Raw genomic sequence first — 16215 nt, 5'->3', positions numbered from 1 at the left:
ATCTTGGGTCTGAGGCTGCCATACCTGCACATCTAAGAGGAGGTTGGCTTTTAGTGGGGAGAGGAAAACAGGCCCAGTGCTGTTGGTGTAATCCTGCCCTAGATGCAGGAAATAAATGGAATTATGGCTAATCTTTATTACTTTTAGAAAATGCTATCTCTTAAGACTGGCTGCAATATCTAAAGCTTTTGGTCCTGGAGGCTGAGCTTCAGTGTGTTTTGGGAACAAGTCCCAGCAGCTCCCTACTAGCAGTTCCATGTCCCTTTGCTGTCAGTGCAGGCCTGAAGCTTTTTAAGAGAAAGAGGAATGCAGACATTCTGTGATACCATGTTAGCTATAATTCATCTGCCTTCTCAAACAAGGCTAATGAGTATTTGCTTTATTCATTTTTAGAACCACACCGCTGTCAGTGAGCTCATAGTATGGTATCATTTCATATTAGTTCCTGCCTCAACTTCCAGGTGGCACCTTCTGAGTTGGACTGCTAAGTGGGCATTCTTATTTGCTTATATTGTAGTTTTCTGAAGGAAAATGGTTGGCAAATCTCTTTAGCCTTTATTAAATTTCACTTTAAAGTCATAATGTCATCACTTTTTAACTAGGTGACAAACAGAGCTATACAGTCACCATGCAAATTGCATGTAATGCTGTGGGGTGCATAAGAGAAGTTTGTTGTTGGAGTTCACATTACACAGTTATAGGATAATAAAATGCATGTTATATGATGTGTAATATGATGCTATGAGGCAAAGATGTCTGTAACTAACCCTTCATCCTTAGTTCACAGTTTAAGCAGTGAATAAACCAGCTTTTTTCCTTTCCATTGTTATAAACTCCTTTTGTGATGAATCCAGCATTATTCTTGCTACTTTAGTGCAACAGCTCAGACTTTGCTGTTTGTGAGCATCAGTAACAAACATAACCATGATTAACTTTGTACTTTCTTTTTTCTCCAAGAAAAGACCTAGGTATCAGAGTTGGCATTCATGACTGATTTTTACCTGTAAAATCAGATAATTTTCAGCTATCTTTCTTTCTTTCTTTTTTTTTTTTCCTAAATTTAACTCATTTTTATTGCTTGCTTTCTTTTCTTTTCTTTTATTGCAGGTGGAATTGGGTATTCCCCTGAAAAGATTACTAATTTGAACTCAAACCCTGCCCACCTAGGCTATTGAGAATTAGCAAGAGGCAAGGACCCCTTAGGTGAGTGTTTCCTGCAGACTTTCCTGTCTGTGCTTGGGAGCAGCACAGCTTGTTCAAAGCCACGTGGTAGGACTGTAGAAAATGGGGTCTGTGTTGCTTTTCAGCTGATGCAGTGCAGCAGTGTGAGTAAGTTTGTGCTTGTTTTTTTTTCATTTTTTCTCTGACTTCACCTCCTAGTCTTTGGGATGGAGTAAAAAGGGATGTGGGGGTGGCTGACTCCCTTTTCCCTCATGCACAATATTGGTGCTGGTATGAGAACACAGAAGGTTTGGGGACAGCCTGAGCTGTTAACTTCTCATAGCCACCAACTTGTGGGCTAACTGTACTGCCTAGCTGATGGAGCTGATGCTCCAGAGTGTAGTGCTAAGCTTTCTCAGGCTGGGACTTCTCACAGTTGGAAATGTTCCTTCTTTTTTTCCCCTGTCTGGGCCTTGGGATCTTCAGAGTTTGCAAGTGGGCAATGGTTTGTTCATTTGCTCTTTTGAAAACCACAGAGTGCTTAGATTCTGTGGCACCAAGCAGAACAGAAGTATGTGGAAAATAGATGTAGTTTGTGACTGAAAATTCACCAAGCTCTGTGTGTCCACCATACTGCTAGTTTCTCTTGCTCCAGAAGCAAACAGTACATGAACAATCCACATGGTTTTCTTTCTGTGCATGCAGGTCATCTTTGGAGGGAATTGCTGCTGGTTACAAGGACAGTTTCAGACACACACAAAACCAGAAATGCCTTTGAGGTCTCAGTGGTGGTGTAAGCCATGAAGTCGTGTTGCAGATGTGGTGTGTGTTCAGTTTTGCTTTCATTTTGAAAGGTAAGTGCCTGAGAGTGTCATGCAATGCATCAGGGATGTCCAGATTGGAGAAAATAGTCCAGCTGCACAGTTTGATATCCTGCTGCTGCTGTTCAAGGCCATGGGTTTTATGCAAACACAAACAGCCAGACTAGCTTGCCCAGTTGCCCTTGGCAGCTGTCAGGCCAGCTGAAACCTTACAAATTTTCACACAGATTACAAACAAGTTCTCATGAAGGCATAATTCGACTCCATGAGTTGCAGTTGGTTCTCCATGGGGAGCATCTAGTTACATTTATCTGCAGAGAGCAACCCAATGCTCCAGAAGAAAGCCCTGAGCACTTGCCCTTTTTAGTTTCCAGGATGCAGACCTGCCTAAATTTCTGGTTGGCAGCACTGAACACAGTCCTGCTTTGGGGTTTCTCAAACAATCAAAGCAAAGCTTTTTGTTCCTGACTTGCTCCTGAAAGAAGAGAGCTGGAGTGAGGAAAGCCTGTCTGCATCCATACACATCAAAATCAATAGAGGGACTTTCATGTTTGCCTCAAAAGACTCCTGTACCTTCCAGAAAAACCCTCGGCCAAGTCAATTAGAGGAGGTCCCTGTGGAGCTCCAGAGCTGTGGGATGAATCATGGCTCTCTGTGTCTGACAGAAAGAGTGTTTGAGAGCATCTCCTGGAGGAATTCCTTCTTAGAAGTGCTTACCTCTTACCTGAATCCCTGCATGACCTGCTGCAGCCAGGCAGATGAACCTGACTGGCTGCTACTGTGCCAGCTCAGCCTGCCTTGCTCTTCCCCAGGAGATGCAAGGTCTAAATGGCCACTTCTTCCACTGTGCTGGTCCTTGTACCACCACTAGACTGGCTTTTGAAGTAGAATAAAAACTTTTCACATGTTTGAGGCCAAGTTTTTGGATGTATTCAGACAGACAAAGCTTCCAAGTGAGCTGAAAGGTGGTTTGGAACAGTGCTTATGCTTAGCCCTGCTGGTTGATTTAGAAGCATATTTATATGTCCTTCAGAGCACAGATTAGCCAGAGAGCTGGTGACTCAGCTTTTTGTTAGCACCTCTCCCTCTGATAGTGGCTTGTGTACAGTGAAGGCAAGTATCCACATGCAGGCAGTCAGTGGTGAAAGGCTGGAGCTTCTAATCCTAACCTAGTCTGTACTGGGACAGATTCTTTGTGTCCTGGAAGTGGCTATCCTCCCCATAAATCATAAAAGGACACTAGTGACTGGAGTGGGAGGGAGCTCTGCATGTGGCCCAATGAATCCCGTCTGCTTTGAGCTGGGAAGAAACACTTAAAATGGAAGAAACAGCATTTTTCAGATTGTTCCCATACTCTATTCTGAAGTTTTCTACAAGTGGATTTCAGCTCTTTTTGCAATACTAAAAAGAGGGAGGAGACAATGGCCATTAGTGATGCTATGTGAGGGATATTGAAATGAAATGCTTCACTGGAAAGTTATAAAAAAGAAAACCAGCCTTTAAACAGGACTAATCAGTATTGTCAAGGGACATGTCATCAACAAAACATTGAGGAGAAGGGGGAAAAAAGATGGTGGGAACTCTGTGTGGCTCCATGTTTTGTCACAAAACAAAGCACAGAGTCTTGTAATAAACAACTGACAGAGCTGAGATGGGAGCAAACTAGGACAGGATCCTAGGGTCTTCTCTGTGCCACTTCCTTCTCCCAGGGGCAGCAGCTGCTTTTCTTGATTAAAATAACAAAGCTTCTGTCTAAAGCTTAATCAGACATTCTCTCTTTAATGTGAAGAAATGGGAAAGCCAAGGAGGAACTTTACTGCCAACAGAGGCACTTTTAGTTAGACTTACCTCTTTCTCTCTGTCCATTCTGAAAGGGTTGGAAGTACAAGATGGGAAACATCCTCAGCCATGAACTGTGTTGTCCACAATATCCATGTTGTTTTTTCCTTCACCTCTGTGCTTCAGGCTGTTTATTAATGCTGGAGGCTTTCTAAATGGCTAAGGAGAGGGTGAGGATAATGTGGTGAAGCTTCTTATCCTGATCCAAGAATGGGGTTGATCACTTCTCTCCCCACCCCTTCACCTTTCCTCCTGTCAGGTTGCTCATTCTGAAAACTAAATTGGTTTGTGTTGAAAAATAGATCCATTTATTGTTTTAAAAGATTTATAATTTACCAGTCAAGTTTTTTGGCATGTGTTTAAAATTCTGAACATTGTATTTAAGTGTGAAATTTGCTTTTTCAGGCATGGTACTTATTTAAAATTGCTTTGAGGCATTACTGCCAGCATTTGGTCATGGTAAAATAGCTGCAGAAAGAACTATTTTGCAAATTTGAAATACTGTGTGAAGTGTTTAGTATTTTGTACCTGATTTTTTTGTTCTTTACAATTGCTCTCCTAGCACTTGAAGTGTTAGTCAATCCTGCTGGGTTTTAATTGAATCCAGAATTACCCAAAGCTCAGCTTGCTTTCACAAGAAGTATTTTGAAATATGTTTCAATTTGGATTTCCTGACTCCAGCTACTGCAGCACATGTTTTGTGCAGAGATGTGCTTTCTTTTGGTGTGCATAAAACTGTCTCATATTCTGAAAAAAATTACTCTGCAAAATGCAAGGCTCTAGGACAGAATGGTGGTAATGACAGAGATATCTATCAGGATAATTTCATGATGCTCAGTGTTGCTTTGCAGCTTTTGTTAATCTGTGAGGGAAATCACTCCTGTTTTATTTTCCTTCTGTAGTGGCATATTGAGCCCGTTTATCAGCATAGAGAAATTTGGGTTGGAAGGGACCCCTGGTGGTCATCTGGTCCAACCTCCTGCTCAAAGCATGTTCGACTAGATCAGGTAAACTTTTCCTTTCATCTAATATGAATTTTTCCCATTGCCCAATTTTTGTCCATTGCTTCTTGTCCTCTTACTCTGCACCTCTGAGAAGAGCCGGGCGGCAGCATCTCTGCACCCTCCAAGTGAAGACAGCTGTGAGCTGTCCCTTCTCCAGGCTGAACAAACCCTTTGTGCTTCAGCTCCCTAAACACCTTGGTTGCCTTTCACTGGGCCCCAGAGTCTGTGTCTGTAATTAGGGGAAGGAATGGGAGGGGATGGGACAGCCTTGTCTGAAGAGGCAGCGGCTGCTCTTGGGAGCAGTGGTGAGGAAGTGGTCCAGGAGATGAGAAAGAGCAAAAACCCAAAAGCTGTGCTAGATGTAGTCTCTACTAACACATTTCATGTCCACAGGTCTGTATTTGCTGAGGTGCAAGATGTCTGCCCTGAGGCTGATCTCTAACAGAACCTCCCAGCAGGCCTTGTCTAACTCTGATTACACCTGGGACTACGAGTACTACGAGTATGGTCCGGTGTCATTTGAAGGTCTGAAGGCTCACAAGTGTAAGTTCAGTAGAGACACACTTCATGCAGCTCAGCTTCCTGTCTGCATGCTCCTGTTCTTCACTTGTGACTGAATATTGTACAAAACCATTTCTCTCCTAATTCCCAGGATTCTCTGCAATTAGCAGTATCCCTCTCTTTATCAGATCATCGTTTATTATTCTGTATCCTTTTGTTGACTTTTTCTTGTGCATGAGAGAGCTATGGATTTATTGGCTGTGGAAGGAGTTTGTCAATACTGAGGAATATCTGACTGTCAGGAAAAGTTAACAACAAATACAGATACACTGCTGCTTCTGGTGACTGCTTCAGTCAGTGTTGCTTTGTTTTGGTTCTGCTTGTTTGTATTTGTTTCTTTTAATGGTAAAAAGGCAGTGGTGGGGGGAGCCTTACCTGCAGTACCTATGTTTGCTTTTCCTGATAGAAAATAAATTTTCTGGTTTTAGAAGGTTGAAAATAAAAGAAGAATTTTTTCCTTATAAGCAAACTTGCCATTGTTACTGTCTTCATAGGAGGAGTGTGCTAAATTCACTTTTCTCTTAATACTGGAGTTGTTTTACAGTAGAAGCAAAAAATGGAGGATAGGTACCAGAAAGATGAAAAATGTGGATTGGAACTTGGAGAAGGTGTAACTAGGACAAGCTAGTACAGCTGGACCAATATTTTTCTAAAAACTAGACATTTGGATGGATTTGATGATCTTTCCTTTTAGAGGAGATGATTGTAAGGGACAAACAACAGAGAGGGGGAAAAAGTAACAGAAGCCGACTCAATTGCCTGATGGCTCTTGCAAGCACTTTGCAGAAGAGAAAAAACCATCCTGTTTCTTTGTTTCTGAGATAGATACACTGTGAAAGGGTTTGATCTCCAGACTTTAAAGTTCTGGGGAAGGGTCCCTATCCAGTACTGGAGCACTGGTCCAGGATGGATTACATACTTTCTCTCATTTGTCCCATGAGCATTCAGATTGGGAAAAAGTAGTGCCTGCACTGGCAGACAGCAGCCCGGAAAGGCTCATCTCTCTTGCCTCTACACAGTCAGAAGGTTTTGGGGAGGCTCTGCAAGGGACAGAAGAAACTTGTTGAAATTATTAACACTTCTAAAAAAACAATAGAGTCGAATTTACTTTTAATTTTTTCCCCTCAAAAAAGTCTGCTGGTTACTGTCTGTATTTTTACAAGTGATAGGTAATTGAAAAATGTGGGCTAGCTTTCATCATGTTTTTAATTTATCTTCCATTCTTCCACTTAATCAGAGGTTAAACCTGATTGCAGAGATTACTGGTTGCAAAGATCAGCTGAAATGTTATGTACACATCTTTTTTTCAGCTTGGTGTCTCAAGCAGCATGATGGGACAAAAAGGTATAAATGACATCTGCCTCTGGATTGCAGAAAGCACAGCTGCAAGTCAGGTCTTGGATTGCCACCAGTGATTGCCATGCTGAGCATGGCAGCTGAGCTTCCCTGCCTGCTGTTGATAGAGCAGAAGGTCCTGGACAGCTCTTGGAGAATGGGACAGAAGTAAAAACTGCTTTTCAGGTGGAGCTTGATGAAAGATGTCATTAGCAGTACTTGAATCAGCGATCTAGGAAGTCCCTTCTAGTTAGGCTGGATTTTCTTTAGTTTTTGTTTGTTTCTTTGTTAGTTTTAACTGAGAGATTGGAGTTGGCTCTGTTTCCTTCGCTGTTATTGCATGCAGTCCCCAGAGGGCAGAGATTAATCTACTAAAGGAAGAGTCTGTGTTGTGTGTGGCATGATACTTCTTGGCATGGTGTGTTCTTGTTCCAGCTATTGCCAGCTGAGCTGAGATTCTGAGATCGTTGTGAAATGTGCAGGCAGTGTGACCAGACATGAACTTCTCTGAAATCCTTAACTGGGGAGAAGGACAGGAGATTAAACAAGGGTTGTATCAGGAGGGAGACCTTGAATACTTACAAAGAAAAGGAGTCAATGAATGTTTGTAACTTATGCTGGAGAGCTCAACAGGGAATGGACTCCAGTTTAGGTGATTTGATTTAAACAGAAAGGAATTCAGAAGCCTGTTTTCAAGAGCAGAGAAAGATTTATTTGAAGTGACCTGTGAGAAAAAGGATTGATGAGAAAAAAAAGAAGATGCCACAGTGATGTTTGAAATATATGACTGCAAAAGAAAAAAAGGGCAAAAAGTATGTTCTGCTGTAAAAGAAGTGAAGGCAGGAACTAGAAATCAAAAAATTGGAAAAGTAGAGACCAGATATCTTGTACATTGAAGCTTTAGAAAGTAAATAGACAAAGATAGCCAGGAAATACTTGTGACTGGCAAAGATAAGGACAAAATCTCTTTTTTTGCCTTTGAAAATGAGGAAGCCTCAGTATGTTAGTTATGTTAGTGAGAGGAAAAATAGGTAGCAGTGATCAGAGGACTTGAAACTGCTGCCAGGATTTTATGAGTCTGTATAATGAAGAAAAGGAAGGCCAAAACTGCAGCTTGATAATGTAAAAGTATCCTATGAATATTTGTTTGTAACTTTGGGCAGTATAAATGTCCTTCATACCATATTTTTTGAACAAAAGTTGGGTTATGTACTGCTAATTTTGAATAAGTGTTTAGGATTTAGTAGGTTTGAATAATTTCCATTTAAGTGAGTGAGACCTAAATCAAATATTGAAGGGAACTCAGGATACCTGCTTGAATTTTAAACAGATTCAAACAATGTAATTTATACAGCAGAAGGTTGGAGGTGTGTCAGGAGGATCAATAAAGCAAGGAAGAAGTAGCATTAGGCTCAGTAAACTTAAGAATTCTGTTGGGAGCAGGGGCACCAAACCAACCCCAAAATAGGCTTGTTATTCAGCACACAATAGCAGGTGTGATTTTTGTAGGGAGCAGTAGTTTACTGGAGCCTTGAATTTCTTTTTTTTTCTTTTTTCTTTTTTTCCTTTTAGTTAAGTTTTTCACCTTGATTGATATAATCAATGTGCATATTTTTTAGTCACCTTGATTGCATTTTACATTCTGGTTGTTAATGCAGCTGCATACCATCCAAGCATGTCTGACTAAGTGGAAGGTACCAGTAGCTATAAATGCTTAAGTGGTAATTTTTTTAAAGGCAGTTCTTATTTTTAGATTAAATCTTCAGGTACTACAAAGTCCAGCAGGATGAACTGTTTTGTATTAGGTAGGTAAGGTATATCTTTAACCAGTGAATACAGGCTGTGCTTACAGAATGATTCTGAAAGTAATTTAGTGCACATAATATATGGAATTGCAGAACAAAAGCTCATGGCAGAATGCTTTAAGCAGAAAGGGGTATTAAAATCTCCTCCCCCTCCTTCACAGAGACCTATACTCAAACCACACCCCAGTTATTTTACACGAGGTATTGAGAGGGGAAGATATGGCATAGGAGAGATGGAACAAATATTGCAGTGGGAGACTTGAAACTTCACCTCCTTAGCTTACCTAAGAAAGGGATTAAGGAGAGACTTCATTGTGATAAAGTATTTTCTCAGGGAGAAAATCTCAAGTTGCAGCAGGCATTTTGACTTTGCAGAAAAAAGAGAGAATGGTTTGAGTTCATTTCCAGTTTCCACATCTGCCTTTTAGCATGGAAGATATTTCACAGTGGGAGCATGATTAACAGCTGGGGTCAAGCACCAGGTAGGATAGCTGATTCCTTGTTTTTCAGTGTCTTTAGTTAGTCCTGTAGGAAATTCAACAATTCTGTGCTGTGCCTGCTGCACTGGGTCAGACACTACAGCCAGCGAGGATCTCTGAGGCTGGGTAGTGGCTGTGTAATGAGAGGGAAGGCTAGAAAGGATTCCTGACCAAGCCTTCCCTCCTGAATGTTTGCATGTTAATGTTTTTGAATTTCTACAGTGGAAGTTTTGAATATTTGTATAAGTAAAGAAAAACTAACTGAAATGACAGCTGAACAAATACCTGGATGCTGATGGGTCCTGAGCCAGGTAATACAGATGGTGCTCTATAATTTTGGTTCATGGTAATCAGTTGAGTGTGTCTGGAAATATCTTTGTTCCACTTGAACCTCTCTAAATCAAGTTCCTGGAAACTCTGAACAGCTTTGAGCAACTGTGGATCCAGCTTGAAGTTGTAAGTGGACATAGATTTGTTTTCAGTAGTACTGGCAAATTTGCTGTGGTCCATTAGCTATAAATGAGAAGAGTAGATGGAGTTTAGGCCATGCTCTTCCCAATGGCTGATATATTTGTCTCTTGCACTGGTGTTTTCCTATTAACTGCTTGGTTGACTTATTTGTCTAACTCTGTTGTGCTCCTTTGATACTGTGTTGCAGTTTTCTGTACCTAAGTTGGAAACTCAAATTGAAAATGAATCAAAAACATCTGGTATCTGTTGGTTATTGATATTTATTGAAGTAGCAAATCGTTTTATCTGTGGTTCTGTTTCTTGGAGAACCCTCTGTCTTGCCACTGAAAGGTCTTCCTAAACATATTTTGTCAAAGAAATCCATTTAAATCCAGAAACTCAATGGTCTGGGGCAGAAATAACTTAAAATAGCAGGAGTTCAGTTCTACAGAGACAGAGGATTTTGAGGAAAATCAAATAATCCTCCCTTCCTTGTTCTAGCACTGAAGTTCCAAAGCAATGCTTGGAAATGGGCCTGGCATCACACAGGGAGCTCCTCTTATTTTATTTACCAAGAGAATTGTTTTCCCTCTGTTATCTACTGTCTGGTTTGTCTAGATATCAGTAAAGTTTGGTCTGGAAATGAGATTTTCAATGGCAGCTTTCTGTTTAAAAATAGATAATGATAAATTTGATTATCCCTTCTCTTTGTCACCCAGAAATAAGCTGCAAATTGTTTTGGGTTCACGCTCGTCCTGCCTGTAGAAGGCAACTTCTTGCAAGTGCAAGTAAAATATTGATCATCTTGTTTCTTTTTTTTTTTTTCCTTTCACCAGATTCCATTGTGATTGGATTTTGGGTTGGTCTTGCAGTTTTTGTCATCTTCATGTTTTTCGTCCTGACCCTGCTGACGAAGACAGGAGCACCACATCAAGAGTGAGTCTGAAAATGGGATTAACAAATCCAGCCTGCTAAGTGGCACCCCTGGGTTCTTGCAGCCCCCAAACAAGCAGTGACAGTGCTGACACTGTACCATCTTGTTAGAGTCTGCTCTCATGAAACAGTGCAGCCTGTCTTCATTTCAAGAAATTTTAGCATTTTCCTTCTAAAAGGATGTTTAGGGTAGGCTGCTAAACAGGTGCCTTTAGTGGGATGGTTCTAAGTAGGCTCAAGTTTTCCTGGAGTGATACTGTGAATATCAACAGAGTATTTAAAGATAAAATGCAGTGCAGATGTTGAACTAAGGAAGCCTGGCTGGTTTCCAAATGTATGCTTGTTCAAGTCCAAAGACAGATTTGGGTAGTGTTTGCAAAATCTTCCCTTAACCCCTGAGACCTGAGTGTCTTCGTTTCTGCTGAGAAATTGCAATAGATGCTGAAGTAGAGACCAGCTCAACATTTCTTTATAGCCAGGGTCCCTTGAAAGTCCTTTGGCTGATATATGTGCAGACCATGCCTTGCCTCAGTGGTTTATCTGCATTTGCACAGGATGCAGGCTGTCAGTGTCCCTTCCTCTGAGAAAGTTTGAACCCACATTTCCTCTCAGGCTTGTGTGCCATAAAGTGGAAATAAAAAACCTCTCTGGAGTGTGAGATTGCTTGCAGGCAGGTAGCAATGATGAGAAGCTGATTGTAAAAGGCAATTGCTGCTGCTTATCACTTCCTAAAGCAGCCTGTCTCTGCCTCCTGGAGCCCCTTTGCTATTTAATCACATGTAAACTGGCTCTGGAACTCTGTGTAACAGCACATCTCCAGAGACAGGGCCATGTTAGAGATGGCTGATGTACATCCTGAGCCTCTTCTGTACTCCTAAAGTTTTGCTCCTGTGTGAAGAAAATAGTCAGAAGAATCCAGCTTACCAGAACTGATGTCCTGGTATTTTTGCTTCCCCTAGAGTTTCTTATGAAGTAGCCAGACATTGCTCCCAAACAGATTTAAAATCCCTGTAATTGTTGGTGTGCTGCCTCCTTTTCACAAAGATCTTATTTATTAGCTGAGCATGAGCCTGGATCTCATGTGGACAATCTGAGAGGAGAAAAAGTGATGAAGTCAAAAATACAAATATAGAGAGAATTTATGGATATTAGTAAAACATTTTTGCACTTGTAAAAATTTACTTTCAGGTAGCAGATGCCTGCTTGATATCTCCACTTTTTTTTGGTTTTTTCATCAATTTTCTCAGAACAGTGTCCTAAAAGGTTTGTGAAATGTCCACCCTTGGTCATCTTCTACATCCAGATAATGTAATCAGAATTCAGACTTGCCTTTCTTGAGACTTCCAGAAGTCCCTTCTGTTCTACACCTTATTATAATTTTTCTTTAGCTGCTGGAGTGAGACCAATTATTCCTTTTTGTATTTGTTATAATGTCTTTGCAGCTTTGGGAGCTGTGTGCCTGAGTGCTTGCCCACTTGAAAGGCATGCTGAGTTGGCACCTTTAACAAATTGGAGCATTTTTTTAGACATTTGGTAATGAAATGCTCACGGTGCTGAACATGGATCCTCTGGGAATACGCTAATGGCACTGGATACCGTTGGGCTCTCTAATTTTTGATACATGTATATAAAAACTGGAGAACAGCTACCTGTAAAACCACTTGTTTTAGTTTGCCTGCATCTTCTACTTCCATACCTGACTGGATTCTTCATGGCTTGGCATTTCATTAGTGAGCTGCCTTGAGCCCTCCCTTCAAAATAGATGTTAACAGGACTCCCATGTCCTGGGAGAAAGTCAGCTTTATTGAGGGATGAAGTCTCTGACTTCAGGAAGGCTATTTGGCTGTTCTTCAAAGTACCATTAATGTGAGAGATTAAGTGTATCTGAGCTCAGATGGATGGATCCAAAGTAGAATACTCTGATTCTTTTTTTTTTTTTTTTTTCTAATAGTATGCTTTTCTTGGCTCAATATAAAGGGCCGTGATAGGATGTACTTTTCAAAATTACACAAGATGTTCAGAATTAGGTATGTTCTCAGACTTGAATGGACAGAGTATGGATGGGGACTGGCAGAAATTTAATGAGTTAGGAAATTGTCTGTTGCATTTCTCTTTTGTTCACTTGCATATATAAGTATGTGGGGAACGTGAGCTGGTGCAACTGAAAAAAAAATTTTTGGCAATGTTTGGATTTCCAAAAAATGCTTTTATTCATCACTAGGCAGGAAAGCATGCCATGTTTGTTTCTGCATTTGAAAACGTCCTAAAGAGCACGTTCCTGCAACAAATGCAAGAGCCCATGCAACCTGTTTGTATAAAATATTGGCTGGTGTAATCTTAAAGCAGTAAATGTTAGATGACTGTTGTTTTTTTTTGTTTGTTTTTTTTTTAAGAAATCAGTTGATCTTGGTGAAGTAAACCTGGGATTTTTTAGGCTGCTTTTCTTGAGTACACTGAAAATATACCTGCTGAGGAATTACTGCAGATTGTAATGAGCAAGACTATGCAAGTTTGTAGTCTAGTTTTAAAAAAAATGTAATAAAATTCCACTCTGAAATTCAAAGATGGTGTTTGTGAATTTCAAAATCCAAAAATATCACTGTATTACATCGTGTGTTCCCTGCTCATGAACACAGGTTTATGCTTCATAATAGATCCTCAATATTCTGGGGCATTGTAAAATTTATTTGTATCTTCCATTAAGATTAGGTTGCCATTGCCAGTCTTGTGTGCCCCTCTGCATGGTCAGCCTTTTCTCCTTCATACTTCACTGGATTATGAAGCACTTTCCACACCTATGAAGTAATTCTACTCCTGTAGAGGATGCATTTTAAACTTTCTTCTGCAGTCACTTCTTCCTGGGCTTACAGTGCTTGTTCTTCTTTCTGTGTTTATTTGCCACTTCTACTACCTGTGCCACAACACTACCTAGAAACTCTTGGGACAGATTTGCCAAATTATTTATGAAACTTAAACTCAGAGTGGTGCTTTTTACTGCATTATAAGAACATAAATGTCAGTTGTCAGTTCAGAATTATTCCAGGCTGCTTGCCCACTGCTGTGTATACAGTAGATTATGACTTGGTTACTGGTCAGTCTTACATCAATTTAACGTTATTCTTCTACCTGGTTCTCTTTGAAATGCAGAGTGAACCAATACAGTTTTGACAAACTAAAGAACTTCTTTGATTTCTAGGCTAGTGGAAATGATTTTGTGAGGACAGAATTCCCTCATCCTGTAATGGAAGTAAATTAGCTCTTGAGAAGCAGGGATCTTTAACTGTGCCTGAAAGACTAATGGTAGGTAACCTGTGAGAATTTTAGTGGGTGGATTTCTGAAGGTGTCATCTGAGGCACTTATCTCCTACTGCAGGCTTGAGGAAATGAGATTCCACTGAAAAACTCTTTGGTGCTGGGTGGACCTTTAGGTGTCCAATTATCTGACTCCAGCATCATTTGCTACATCTCCAGATGTAAACAGCATGATTTATTAGTTCTTAACCAAATTCATATGCTGAGAACATGTTTCATTGCTCATTCTCTGAATACCTCTACTGCCTTCCAAATGCAAATAACTTGCATTTTGTGATGATAGCATATAAATTCAGCCTGACAAAGAATGAATCTGTAGAACTGCTATCTAGCTTGAGCTCTTCTCACCCCCAGCTGCAAATGGCTCTCGCATGAGTCCATGCAGATTGGTGCTGGTTTGAGAGAAGATTTATAAAGAAAACTGCCAAAAAACATTAAACTATCCTTCCTGGGCTGCTTGGATTGTTAAGACTGCCAGTGTTTAAAGCAGTCTTTAGTTCCAACTCTCCTAATTTGTAAATCTTAACGCCATTGACTGAAGTCAGCGGAAAAGATGGTTTGATGTCTGGACAAGCAAGCACTCAGTGCCCTCGCTGAGAGCAGAGCTGCCTGTGCCTCAGAAACATTTTGTCTATCAAGGACTTTTCTCAAACTGTTCTTATGAGCCATTTAAAACAATTGTTACTACTTGAAATCAAGAGTGTTTATAAACTCATTCAGTGAGGTGATTATTACAGTATATTGATTACTAGAAGTGCCATTTAAGAGTGCTGGTATTAACTCATTCCCATGGAAAATTGTCACGACAAATGAAGACTTAAAATTGCTTCAGCAGAAAATAAGAAATAGTGCTGGCTTTAAATGTCTATGGTAGATAAACTGTAGGGTTTCCTTTTGTCCTGATCATAATGGTTGCTGAAAGCAAACTTGTTAATAAGAACACAAATAGTTCTACTTTTGTGTTTACTGCATTTTTCTTTTTCCTCCATAGCAATGCAGAACTTTCTGAAAAAAGATTTCACATGAACAGCTTTGTGGCAGATTTTGGAAGACCTTTGGAGTCTGAGAGAGTCTTTTCTCAGCAAATGGCTGAAGAATCCCAGTCACTATTCCATTTCTGCATTAATGAAGTGGACCATATGAACAAAGAAAAAGAGAGTCAGAAAGGTCCAAGTCTGGAGAATAATACCCACTTCCAGGAGGTTCCCAAGAGCAGTGGAATGTTTGAGGAAGACCTACATTGTCTTACAAAATTTAACATTCCTAATTTTGTGAACACTGAACAGAACTCTTCATTAGGTGAGGATGACCTCCTCATCTCAGAGCCACCAATCATTTTATAAAACCAACTGGTTACGCAATCTTAACATTGGATCCTTGATTGAAAATCCTTTACTTTAAGATAAACATCCCCATTATTGTCCAGTTTGAAGCCTTTTTGGGCCTCCTGCTCTTTTGACAGAAAGTATTTCAGACATGTGCTTTTTATTATTTGTGAGACTGGCTGTACTGATAGAACTCAGTTTAGACAAGAAATAGACACTGAATGCTTTATTCTGATGCTTTCTGTGGTCCAAAACTTCTGCCCAGTATTATTTCTGCTTTTTGATTTTTTTTTTTTTTTTTTTGTTTCTTGTATTGTTCCTCATTTTTAAATGACTACTTATGATCAGCTTCTGAAGGATAATAATTTACAAGGACTGTGAAGGATGGAGCCTGGCATTGGGAGGTCTGTGACAATTAGCTGGCCAAGAAAAGTGTAAATCTCAAAGAAGACTGAAGAAAGGAATAAACAGCCCCTGGGGATGTTCTGCAGTTTCTCCTGCTCCCAATAGGGATGCCTGAAGCTGAGCACCACAATATATACCTGCCTGGGACTAACTTCAGTTTCTGATCCCTAACTGCTTTTTGGTGCAGGTTAAACCCAATTGACAAAGCTTCCAGAGGGAATACCTTGCAATTGAAATTGTTTGGTTACAGTGTTTACAAAATGCTATCACCACCTGATGCTGAGTAAAAGCAAATTGGTGCCTGTAATTATACTTATGACACCTCAGCAGCTGCCTGTGATGACATGGAATTAGTATTCTACACACAAACACAAACTGTGATTTGACTCTTTCTTTTTTTTTTTTTTCTGCTAATTGCTGATGTGAACTTCCAGTTCAGTAATTACAGGATTCAGTAGCTAAATCACAGGAAATAAGAAAAAACCTATTTTTCTTCTGCCAATAAAGTTACTACATGCAAATGGTGGTGGTATGTTAAGCTGGTGTTGCTAACAGGCTGAACCTTCCTATGCTTTTTGCCTTTATAAAAAGTCATTTCTTTACTCACTGGCCAGTGAAGTGCTAGCAGGCTTTGAGCTGAGAGGACCAACTCCAAAAGTATAGATAAGCTGTGCTTGCTCGATCTTTTTGTACTCAATTGGGATAGTGTTCCAACCCCACGTGTTCTCCAGTGAAAAATTTGGTAAGGATTGGAATAGGTATAGTTTCAATCTTTATTTTTTAAA

General features: G+C 40.2%; 1 protein-coding gene across 1 annotated transcript; it reads left to right on the top strand.

Moving 5' to 3' along the window:
• Nucleotides 1-888: 888 nt before the first annotated feature.
• Nucleotides 889-15951, top strand: MRAP2 (melanocortin 2 receptor accessory protein 2). The gene is made up of 6 exons (XM_059842521.1): nucleotides 889-1203; nucleotides 1867-2015; nucleotides 4724-4828; nucleotides 5219-5368; nucleotides 10292-10391; nucleotides 14692-15951. Exons 4-6 carry the CDS (start codon nucleotides 5242-5244, stop codon nucleotides 15041-15043), a joined length of 579 nt encoding a protein of 192 aa, XP_059698504.1. The 5' UTR covers nucleotides 889-1203; nucleotides 1867-2015; nucleotides 4724-4828; nucleotides 5219-5241; the 3' UTR covers nucleotides 15044-15951.
• The last annotated feature ends 264 nt before the right edge of the window (nucleotides 15952-16215 follow it).

Source organism: Haemorhous mexicanus, chromosome 3 (assembly GCF_027477595.1).
Source record: "Haemorhous mexicanus isolate bHaeMex1 chromosome 3, bHaeMex1.pri, whole genome shotgun sequence".
NCBI lineage: Eukaryota > Metazoa > Chordata > Aves > Passeriformes > Fringillidae > Haemorhous > Haemorhous mexicanus.
Note: the sequence above shows the minus strand (reverse complement) of the source record. Positions and strands in the feature narration are given on the sequence as shown.